At 34.3% G+C, this 12231-nt stretch overlaps 1 protein-coding gene across 6 annotated transcripts in view; it reads left to right on the top strand.

Moving 5' to 3' along the window:
• The window catches only part of LOC121498550 (serine/threonine-protein kinase Sgk3), a 171263-nt gene that overhangs the window by 128989 nt on the left and 30043 nt on the right, over positions 1–12231 (top strand). For all 6 annotated transcript variants that reach the window (XM_041768557.1, XM_041768555.1, XM_041768558.1 and 3 more), the window contains exons 6-7: positions 6579–6666; positions 11848–11897. In XM_041768557.1, the coding sequence (XP_041624491.1) occupies positions 6579–6666; positions 11848–11897 (138 nt within the window). The remainder of the gene's footprint in view (positions 1–6578; positions 6667–11847; positions 11898–12231) is intronic.

The following is a 12231-nucleotide window of genomic DNA, read 5'->3' as shown; positions in this document are numbered from 1 at the left end:
AGTGTGAGAAACAGGCATATAAACAAGCAATTAAAGGTAGGAAAGTTTTATGAAAGAGGTGCTAGAAGATAGCAGAGAAAAATGTGAACAGCTTTCCTTGGGAGAAAGTCAAGCAAGGCTTCCTGGTATTTAAAGGATGTGCAGTTGTTCAGGAAAAGATAGGGAGAGTGTCCAGGCAAAAGGGGCAGTACATGTAACAATCTGTAAAAAGTCTAACATGTTCAAGACACTTAAGTGTTGACATTTTATGGTGACTAGACTACAGAGTAGGTTTTCAGAAAGGAGATGAGGCTGAAGGAATTGGCAAGGGTCTTGCACACATGCCACTGCTTCTTATTCCACCAATTCTTGACCCAAATGGGGTCTCTAGGCTTTCTCAACACAGCATTGCAGGCAGCCACTGAGCATGAAAGTGCTTTCCCGCCCCTGTGTGTATCTCATGTTAATAAGCCAGAAGATTGGGGCATCTCAGATACGGGAACGTACAGGTAGAGCCATCATTTTACATGTGTTTTCATTTTTTAGTCTGGTAATGAGTTCATGGATATTCATTATTATGATGTAGATTTTAAATTTACATCTATATTACTTAACATTGTTTTGTTTATATAAAGTGTTCTTGGAAGAAATAAAGAGGATAGAGTAAACTATGTGGGGAGCTTTTCCATAATTATGTAGATATGAAGGTTGCCTTATGGACAGTGATGCATCTTTAATATTCTTTTCAGAATCACAGCACTGGAGGACTGTCTTTTTTAGCAGTTCTAGAACCAGTGACTACCAATTTGTGTAGTTCTTCACAGTGTAATTATTGAGGGCTTCTATCATTCTGAGTAAATCCTCTGACCTCCTTTTTTAATTTAATATAACTTACTAAATTAGTAAAATACTAGAACTGGACCTCCTCTAGCCAAGGTCTCCTGCCCAGTGCTTTAGATTTTCCCTAATGGTCACAAGTAGGACAAGGGTCAGGAAGAAGCACAGCACTTGTGGTAGCTCTGGGATTAGCCAGTGCATTGAGGAGCAGGTGCCTCTCCATTCTGGGCCTTCAGCAGGTAACAAACATACACAAAATCAGGGAAGATCCTTGAACTCAGAGTTTGTACATCTGCTTTTTTCCTTAGCAAAGAGACTTTTGTGATTTGGCTCTCTGTATGATTATTTTTTAAACATTATGTCTTTTCCCTAGGACAGATTCTAGGTCTTCAGCTTACATCTACACCCTAACCTCTAATTTTTGCTGTCTGCATTTGAGATCACTAAAGATTGGTGGGTTAGTGGCTTGTTTGAAATAGAGTTCATACATTGGGAGGCCAAATTTGTCTTCTTTGATGGAGCCTCACATGGAATAAGTATAGAACAAGTGGTGGTGGTGGTGGTGGTGATTATTTCACCCAGCATTTTGAAGTGTTAGAACCTCTACCACTATATATTAAATTCTAAATGTTTATTCTGGATCTGTAACATTTTAAAGATGTTATATTTTGTGTTAAAAGCAATTTGGTTATTTTAACTTTAACATTATACTATAAAATACACAATTCTTAAAACCTAATGGATTTTTTTGTACATATATATACCCTACAACTGCCATCACTCCATTCAAGGTAGAGGACATTTAAAGAATTCCAAAAATAAATACCCGGGGATTTTTTCAAACTTAATTTTTCACTGCCATCATCTTGATGTTAGCAGAGCTTTGTTAATTTTCATACTTCTCATTTATACATCAAATTATAAAATATTACAAATTTAAGAGAGCAAGAAGAAAAGCCAATCATCAAGTATACCGTGAACACCTACTGTGTGCCTGTTACTTCTGTGTCAGGGAAATGTACTCTAAAAATACTTAAATAGACATTAATACTTAATGCCTAGCTAGGTCAGTCGGTGCAGCATGTGGCTCTTGATCTTGGGTTGGGAGTTTGAGCCCCATGATGGGTGTAGAGATTACTTAAAAATAAAAATCTTAAAATTCCTTTACTTATTCTACAACAGCTTTATTAGAATTTATTTTTTAAATTATCCTAAAACTAGAATAAGATGGCTTAATATTTATTTCTCTAATTTCTAGATTTAAAAAAAGTTTTCTGAGCATATTGCCAGTGCATGATATAAAGTAAAACAATGACAAATTTGTTTTTTTTTTAAGATTTTATTTTTTTATTTATTCATGAGACACAGAAGAGAGGCAGAGACACAGGCAGAGGGAGAAGCAGGTTCCCTGCAGGGAGCTCGATGCAGGACCCAATCCCAGGACCCCAGGATCACTGCCCCGAGCCAAAGGCAGACACTCAGCCACTGAGCCACCCAGGTGTCCCAGACAAATTTGACTTATTAAAAACTTTTGAAACCCAGAAATCACAAGTGAAATTAAAAACCAAAAATGTAAAAAAAAACCATATAAGACATCGATAAAAAATAAAGAGCATTGGTAGCGTTTGGAGCAAAGCCAGGCATTCCCATCGAATTAGCTCCTGATGCTGCTTCCTCTCTGTGTCTTCCTCCTTCTCTCTCGTGATAAAAATAAAAATTAAAAAAATTAAAAAAAAAAAATAGAGGAGCTTGTGCAGATAGTACACATGACACCAAAACAAATGGACAAAGCGTATTAATGATTTATAAAAGAGGAGATACAAGTGACTGTCAGAGAAACTGAACATTTCTTTATTTAAGAAATGCAAATGGGAGTAAAATACCTTATTTTAGCTTTATTGAGGTATAATATATACAGAAAAGAGCACAAATCATATTACACAGCTTAATGAACTATGAGAAAATGAACACACCTGAGTTGCCCTCCCTGAGGCCAGCAACTAGAACATTACCAGAACACCTGACACCCCTCACATGCCTCTTTACCATCTGTATTCCTTCCCTCCTCCTCAAAGGTTAACTATTCTCCTGATTTTTAGCAGGAAAGATTAATGTCCCATTGCTGTACTTTATAATAAATGACATCATACAATATGTATTCTCTATCTGGTTTGTTTTCAACCATGTGAGTCATTTATGTTGTTGCATATAGCTATAAATTGTTGATTTCCATGGCTGTATAGCATCCCATTGTATGAATATACTCATTTATCCATTTTACAGCTGATGCACATTTGAGTTAGTTTTATTTTGTTATAAGTAATGTTGCCATTAACATCTTTTCGTGCATAACATTTCTGATATATTTGGAGTAGAACTTCTAGGTTGTAAGGTATTATATGCTTAACCTTACAGGATAATGTTAATGTTTTCCAAAGTGATTGTAGCAAATAATACTTCCACTATCCATGTCTGAGGTTGCACTGCTCACCTCACCAACACTTAGTATTGTTAGACTCTTCCATTTCAGCCATTCTGGTGAGTGGATTGTGGTATCTTACTGTTGCTTTAATTTGTATTTCACTAATTACTAATAAAGTGGAGTGTCTTTTCTTTAAATTATTACTTTTCACTTATTAAATTATTAGAGAGAGTTTTATGAGCTAATATTTAATGCTAATCAGAACTGGAGAGAGTCTTCAGGATGTTCATGTACTTCTGGAAGATAATGGAATTAGTATAACCTCTCTAAAAATCTCATTAACAAACTGTATTTAAAGCTTGAAAATGGTTTCTAATTCAGACCAAATAAGTTTATTTTTAAAAACCTGTAGTGAGGGATCCCTGGGTGGCGCAGCGGTTTGGCGCCTGCCTTTGGCCCAGGGCGCGATCCTGGAGACCCGGGATCGAATCCCACATCAGGCTCCCGGTGCATGGAGCCTGCTTCTCCCTCCGCCTGTGTCTCTGCCTCTCTCTCTGTGACTATCATAAATAAATAAAAAAATAAAAAAAAAATTTAAAAACCTGTAGTGAAAATAATAAATGTAGTTCTAATGGTATGCAGAAGGATTACCAATTGCAACATTATTTGTAGCAGTGAAACTTGTATAGTAGAAAGTTGGAGGCCATCTACATATCCTAAGCAAGGGAGTCATTGAGTGACATTTAGTGCATTCTTATCATACAACATCATACATTTATCATAAATGACTGCTTACAAGGAATATTTAACAACATGGGGAAATGTTTATGGTGTAATCTTTTAGGTGAAAAACAGTAAAATAAAAATAACTTATATACAGGATGGTCTTACAGTGCAGGAAGAAGATTTGAAATAAAATACCACCAAGATAAGTAATAGTTGCCTCACTGTGGTAAGATTGAAGATCCTCACCCTCACCTTTAAAAAAATTTTTTATTGAGATAAAATTCACATAAATATCATTCACCCTTTTAACTATTTTTAAAGTATTCAATTCAGTGGTATTTAATATAATTACATTGTTGTACAGCCATCACAACTATCCCATTCTATTTCCCGAAGTCTAATCTAACATTAACAAGACTCCAAAGTGACTACAGTTGACCCTTGAACAACATGAGTTTGAACTGTGCGGGTCCACTTCTGCATGGCTTATTTTTTGATAAATACAGTACTGTAAATGTGTTTTCTCTTTCTTAAGATTTTCTTAATAACATTTTATATTGTAAGAATGCAGTATATAATACATATGACACAAAATATGTGTCAATCAGCTATTTATGTTATTGGTCAGGCTTCAGGCAAACAGTAGGCTGTTAGTAGTTAAATTTGGGGGGAATCAAAAGTTATACATGGATTTTCAGCTACATGAGGCATTGGTGCCTCTAATCCCCACATTGTTTAAGAGTCAACTGTATTTTTTAATTTCTCCCTTCTTCCAACCCTTGGCAACTACTAACCTACTTTTATGTCACTATGGATTTGCCTATTCTGGACATTTCATATAAGTGGAGTCATATATGGGATGCCTGGGTGTCTCGGCAGTTGAGTGTCTGCCTTTGGCTCAGGGCGTGATCCTGGAGTCTTGGGATCAAGTCTTGCATTGGGCTTCCTGCATGGAGTCTGCTTCTCCCTCTGCCTATGTCTCTGCCTCTCCCTATGTGTCTTTCATGAATAAATAAATATAATCTAAAAAAAAAGTGGAGTCATACAATATGTGACCTTTTTTATTTTAGAACATTTTTTTTGAGGTCACAATGGAGGATCATGTGTCAGTACTTCCTTTTTAAGACTGAATAATATTCCTTTGTATGAATATGCTACATCTTGTTTGTCCATCAGTTGGTGAACATTTGGGTTGTTTCTACTTTTTGGCTATTGTAAATAATGCTGCTGGGAACATTTGTTTTGAGTTTTTGTGTGAATATGTTTTTATTTTTCTTGGGTACATACCTAGGAATGGAATTGCTTAGTCATATGGAAATTCTATGTTGAACATTTTGAGGAACTGCCAAACTGTTTCTCACAGTGACTGCACTATTTTATGTGCTTACCAGCCCCTACTGTTTTTAAAAATTATTTTTCATCTTTCTGAAATTTTTACAATGAATGTATATTTTACTTAGTTATTAAGAACAATCTGAGGAAGAGGTACCTCAAACACAGAGATTAAATCATTCCTCAGCATCATCATTAATGCCATCCTGTCAGTGCATTCGTGCATTAAGTCTCCTCTTGTAGTTTAGTCCCATTTTTTTTTCCACTTCATCTTTGATCATCTTCATATGTGTATGAAGATCATCCCTCCTCTTCATCCCTCCTGTTAATACTCCTTTTAATATATTTGTTATATATCCTTGGAATTTGTATTTTGGGTGTTGCTTCACATCTGTGAGTATTTAATAAATATACAGAAATGATACTGTGCTATACAGTGTTTTGTTTCTGGTTCTTTTTTTTTTAAGATTTTATTTATTTATTCATGAGAGACAGAGAGACGGAGACATAGGCAGAGGGAGAAACAGGTTCCACGCAGGGAGCCTGATGTGGGACCCAATTCCGGGACTCCAGGATCATGCCCTGGGCTGAAGGCAGGTGCTAAACCACTGAGCCACCTAGGCGTCCCTTGTTTTTGACTCTTGAGTGGAATTTTTTGTGGGCATCAACTGTAGCTTTCTTACTAATTTCTCTAGTGGTAGATGCCTATTTTGCTTCTAATTCAGTACTATAGAGAAAGTTGGAATGAATGTCTTAGTTATGGGTCTTTCACTGAACCCTGCAGATAATTTTTTTGTAGTTTATTCGTAGAACTGGAATTCGTAGGACTGGAATTTTTAGAATAGGAAAGACACATACACAGTTTCACCAAATATTGCAAATTCCTTTTCAGAAAAGTTACCTCATTTTACATTCTTACTAGCAATGGATGAGGGTGTGTCTTCTCCTATATTCCTAACCAACTTCTGGTATTACCTTTCTGATTTTTCCGGTTAATGAACATAAAGTGGTATCTCATTGGTGTTTTAATTTGTATTTATTAGTTAAGCTAGACATCTTCCTAGGGTTTTTCTTTATGAACTGCCTTGTTTGTATCTTTGACCATTTGTCTGTTGGATTCCCTATTTTTAAAAAACTAATGAGCTTGTTCCTTTTATAATAATATTGATGGATTGTATTGGCTTTCATGCTGTTAATGCTACTATGGTTATTTTCATTTTAAAATGGAGAAAAGCTATAGAAATGCTTTCAAAGTCATAATAAAGTTAATTTTTGTTTTTAGTCCAGACGTCAGAGCATTTCTTCAAATGGACAGTCCAAAACATCAGTCAGATCCATCTGAAGATGAGGATGAAAGAAGTACTCAGAAGGTAGTAGGAGGGATTGTATTTTTTAACAGAAAAACTACTATTCCCCAAAGATGAAATTACTGACAACTTTACGGCAACATTTACTTAAAATGATGTAATTTCATCCATTATAAATTTTCTACTCTCTAAAATACATAAAGACAAATGTGTACACCTCTTACTAATTACTGTTTCTTTCAAAATTTATAAATGAGTACTTTTATGATAAAAAGTAAGTTATGTTAGTATTTAGTAGGAAGAGTAGTAGAAAGTTTAGTTAGTAGAAAGTTTTGAAAATTGATATATTCCTTATCACTAATCAGACCAGTAATTTTTAACATTTTAGTAATTTTCTTTCTATTCTTCTCTTAATATGTAAGGATTTTTTTTAAGTTACCTGATTTTAATTGTACACCATATATAATTATATATTCTACTCTCTTCACTTTGCATCTTAATTTTTTGTCAGTATGTATCTTCATAATCATTAACATACTTAAACTATTATTTTGAATTTTGGCCAGCAGGAAAGGCCTTTTCAACCAGAATGTTAATTTAATACTTCTTCCTCTACATAGCCAGGTTTTTTGGTGCAGAACAGTCAATACACATGTGCCAGTTGGCATCAACTGTTTTATTCCTATAGGTATACACACATAATCAGTATGTGTTCCAAATCAAGAATAGGATATTCTTATTTTTTTAAATCAATTGTAATAACACATAAATAAATATAATAAGCTGTGGCTTATTATAAAGATGTTTTTATCATTTACTTTAGAAATTGATGTGAGAAAGATAAATTGCAATAACTTAACCCAGAGAATTATTATTTCGTGATTATTTTTTTTTTTAATTTTTATTTATTTATGATAGTCACAGAGAGAGAGAGAGAGGCAGAGATACAGGCAGAGGGAGAAGCAGGCTCCATGCACCGGGAGCCTGACGTGGGATTCGATCCCGGGTCTCCAGGATCGCGCCCTGGGCCAAAGGCAGGCGCCAAACCGCTGCGCCACCCAGGGATCCCCTAGTGATTAAAATTATAATGAAAAATGTAAATAAACATGGGTAACACCTTTATAATTAAAAAGTGATGAAAACTAGATATAAATGTTTGGTTAATATATACATGAAAATCAGAGGAGTTAGGTTGAAGTGTATTTTTGTCTTTATAATGTCTTATTTTGTCATGGTTCTGTTTTTGTGATTTGAAAGATAATATGAATCAGAGTATTACGTCCCACAGCCAAAATCTTTATTTGGAGAATAATCCTATTCCTTTTTTGCAGCTACTATAAAGTAGTAATTTTCCTTCTCTGATATCATAAGAGGGTTTTCAGTAGAGAACTGATATATCTTTTCCATTTGTGACATGATTGATCCATAAAAGAATATTTTAATTTTATATCTGTGTGTCATGTCAAAAGAGAAACAAACTGGGACAGAATTCGTAATAAATAAGGCATAAAAAGGAAAAACATTTGTGAAAAATATCACACAAATGGATTTTTGAAAAAAAGAATATTTAAGACCCCAGTAGGTTAAAAGAAAAGGAGCATGAAGAAATACTGTTAGTGAACAGATGGGAGAATGTTCAACCTCAATGCCAATAGCAAGTGAAATTTGTACAAAGAGATTTTTTTTTCTGACAAATTAACAAAAATTTAAGTAGATAAAATACTTTAGGACTGATAAGGGTTAAAGCATAGTAGGCACCCTCGGGTTTTCCTGGCATTGCTGTAATTTTATGCAACTCTTTTGGAAAGCAATTTGGCAATGTGTACCAAACATGAAAATATTCAAGTCATTTAGGAGTTGATGCAAATGAAATAATTCTTCACACGGGGCGGGGGGGGGGAAAGATACTCATTTTAGTACAGTTTAATCAGTTTGTTTATTTTTTGTTTTTGTTTTTGTTTTTTTTTTTTTCAGTTTAATCAGTTTAAATATTCATCAATCAAATAGTGTTTGTCCCCATATATTGTGTATTCTGAGATATTAATATTTTAAGTTTTGACATACTGTTACCTGAAATTAGTGTATAAAATTTTTATGCATATTTTCACAGTATGATACCAGTTTTTTAAAGTTACACAAAGACTATATGAAATTACTGTAATATTTGCAAAATCGTCTGTTAATAAGGTTACAGATTTTTTAAAAGCATTTTCTTCTTGGTACTTTCCATGTTTTCCAACTATGAGAATATATTTTTCATTGAAAAAGATGAAATTATTTAAAAATATGTTAAAGAATAAGATGTATGTAACCCTGATTTTCCATATTTTGCTTGCTAATCATATTGAGAGTATAAAGGTTTAGGTCATTTGAAAAATACCTTGCCTTGCCATAGGAGACAGCTGGTTTTGAAGAAAGAACCAGACTAATGAGAACTTCCCGAATTCTGGTTCCTGTTCTCTGCTGATTTTGGCCTTAGATCTGAATTTTATTTCCTGTCTCTTTTTTCGTCCATAAAATCTGAAACTTGGACTAGGACCTCTTTTAGTTTTAAGATATGGATGAAAAGAATCTCTTCAGAAAAGAGAAAGAGCTATGTTTTGCCTTACAGCTATAGCTATTTTTTTATTTTATTTTAAGATTTATTTAGAGAGAGTGCATGTGAGAGAGAGGCAGAGGGAGAGAATCCCCGCTGAGTGCAGAGCCCAACCAATGGCTCCATCTCAAGACCTATGAGATCATGGGGATCCCTGGGTGGCTCAGCGGTTTAGCGCCTGCCTTTGGCCCAGGGCGCGATCCTGGAGTCCTGGGATCGAGTCCCATGTCAGGCTCGCGGCATGGAGCCTGCTTCCCCCTCCTCCTGTGTCTCTGCCTCTCTCTCTCTCTATGTCTATCATAAATAAATCTTAAAAAAAAAAAAAGACCTATGAGATCATGACCTGACACTTAACCGACTAAGCCACCCAGGCACCCTGCTGTAGCTATTTATTAAGGACTTCTAAGTGGATAACTAAATTAATAGCCAGAAAATACCTTTGAGGGCATCTAGATGTTTCAACTTTTTTAGAGAGAGAAAGCAGCCAAAATAAATCAGGAAACTTATGCTTTTGGTTAGTGTTCACTGTTAATAAATTATATCTCACCCTCAGTTTACTATTTAGATGTAATTTTTAAAAATAGAGTAAAAGATTATCTAATTATATCTCCCAGTAATTTCCATTATCATTTCAGAAATGTGCTTTATTAGGAAAATCATTGCATGTATTGAAATCTTCCTACATAATGGTGTGATTTAGGGCACAAGTTGTCCTATTGTTAAATCCATGCTTACTGAATCCTCTTCCTTCATTTATATAAGAAAGTTAGTTAGTTGCATGGAAAAGTGATCCAGTTTTGAGGGGCCTAGGTGGCTTAGTCAGTTGAACAACTGGCTCTTAGTTTTGGCTCAGGTCATGATCTCGAGTCGTGGGATTGCCCTGCATGGGGCTCCTCACTCAGTGGAGAGTCTGCTTGAAGATTCTGTCCCTCTGCCCCTGCCTCTGCTCTCTCGTCCCTTCCCTCTCTCTCTGAAATAAATCTTTAAAAAACGAGAAAAAGTAATCCGTAAGTTTTCTGCACATTCATTAAAAGATAAACGTATCAGAATTGTAACTTAGTTTGCTTATTTTATCAGATTCTCTGGAACACTATAATATATAAACAGAAAAGATTATTCCATGTTAAAATTATGGCACAACAAGATAAATCTAATTTCATGAACCAGATTTTTAACATATTTTTTTTGTCTTGTGCTAGATTGTATGGTTCTCTCTATTTCTGTCTTCTGGGGACTGAAAATGTATTACTTGAAAGTTTTTTGTGTAAAGATATTGATTGGTAGGAAATAAATTTGTAGGTAAGAAGCTGGTGCCAATATTGTTATTTATAAGAAATGTATTCTTATACTTAGGAATTTTTGCCCTTTATTTTTAAAAGTAGTTTGTATTCTAGAGGTTGTCTATAAGTTTCAAATGAATTTAAATGGAAATATATATGATATATGTCTCTAAGAAGAAATTGCTTAGATAAAATTTTTTGGTTCTGATTAACCTAAAGAGAAAAATTCTTTAAAGCTTATTTTATATCTATAACTTATATGAAATGTAATTATATAGAGCTGTAGTAAAAGTATTTGCATATTTGGGATATCTATAACTTTTAATTCTCTGTATGCATAAAGAATTTCAAAGGGAATTTATGTGAAGCAATTCACTTACACTTGGCTTTGCAAAAAGTGTTCACATTAATAAGATCACTAGATTAATCTTATGGGACTTGGGGTTAAATTTCTAGCTAATTAGTGAGCTAGAATCTATTTTAGGTTAAATTGCTTTTTGGCATAGTAGGTAAGTAAAGATTTGCTTCTAAATTAGTATTAGGGATCAAATTTACCATATTAATTATTGTAAAGAGAAAAGGCTATCTAAAATTTTTATTTGGGGCACCTGGGTGGCTCACTCAATTAAGTGTCTGCCTTTGGCTCAAGTCATGATCCCAGGGTCCTGGGATCGAGCCCCACGTTGGGTTCCCTATTCAGCGGGAAGCATGCTTCTCCCCCTCCCGCTCTCCCTGCTTGTGTTCTCTCTCTCTTTCTCTGTCAGATAAAAAATCTTTAAAATAAAACAAAACAAAATAAAATTTTTATTTACCTACAGTGGTAGAATTAGAAAAGCTCTCTTGAAAAAAAAAAAAAAGGAAAAGCTCTCTTGTCTACATATATTTGATTTAGAAATAAGTCTGTATCCTATAATTCAGTCAAGCATTTGCAGTCTTCATCATCATAGTATCATTTGCATATCATAAAATTAATAAGCAATTATTTGAAAATTTTGAAAAAAAGACAGCCAGTTTTTTAAATGTAGAAATGATCCTTCATAAATTGTGGTTTCTACACCCACTTGTCCAAGGACCTTTCCCCAGTTTACTTCATTCATTTGACAACTTTGAGCTTCATTTCTGCCATGTTTTTTCCTTAAAACTGCTCTTGAAATTTATCATAAAAATGAGTATGTTTATATTGATTGTATGTTTCCAATAACTTTCTGCATTTATTAAGAATTAGGACTTCAGGTTTCTTTAATATGAAAATACATCCAATATCTGTGGTAGAATTATGTATATTTTATTTTCAGAAACATTCATTGACTGTTAACCTTTGAAGCTCCAATAAAAGTGTTACTGTTTTTTTTTCCCCCATCCCAATAGCTACACTCTACCTCACAGAACATCAACCTGGGACCATCTGGAAATCCTCAGTAAGTTTGTTTCAGACATCCTCTAATTGAATTCTAGGAAGACCTTTTTTGTGACTATGCAAATATACACCAGCTTAATTACACCGGTCTAACTAGAATCCTATAAAATATAAGAACCACAGTTACACTGAATATAGTACTATCACATGCTTGCGTATTTTACTGCTCTAGCTTTGCATTACTGTAATAGAGCTCTGAGGAGTTTTTAAATCCATAATTTATTAATTGGGTTTTACTGTTCTGCCATTGTTATTTTTATGGTGGGTGGTGTGTGTGTGTGTGTGTGTGTGTGTGTGTAACCAGGAGACCATATTTCTCGGGAGATCTTAAGTCC

This window comes from Vulpes lagopus, chromosome 9, assembly GCF_018345385.1.
Source record: "Vulpes lagopus strain Blue_001 chromosome 9, ASM1834538v1, whole genome shotgun sequence".
Classification (NCBI taxonomy): Eukaryota; Metazoa; Chordata; class Mammalia; order Carnivora; family Canidae; genus Vulpes; species Vulpes lagopus.
Note: the sequence above shows the minus strand (reverse complement) of the source record. Positions and strands in the feature narration are given on the sequence as shown.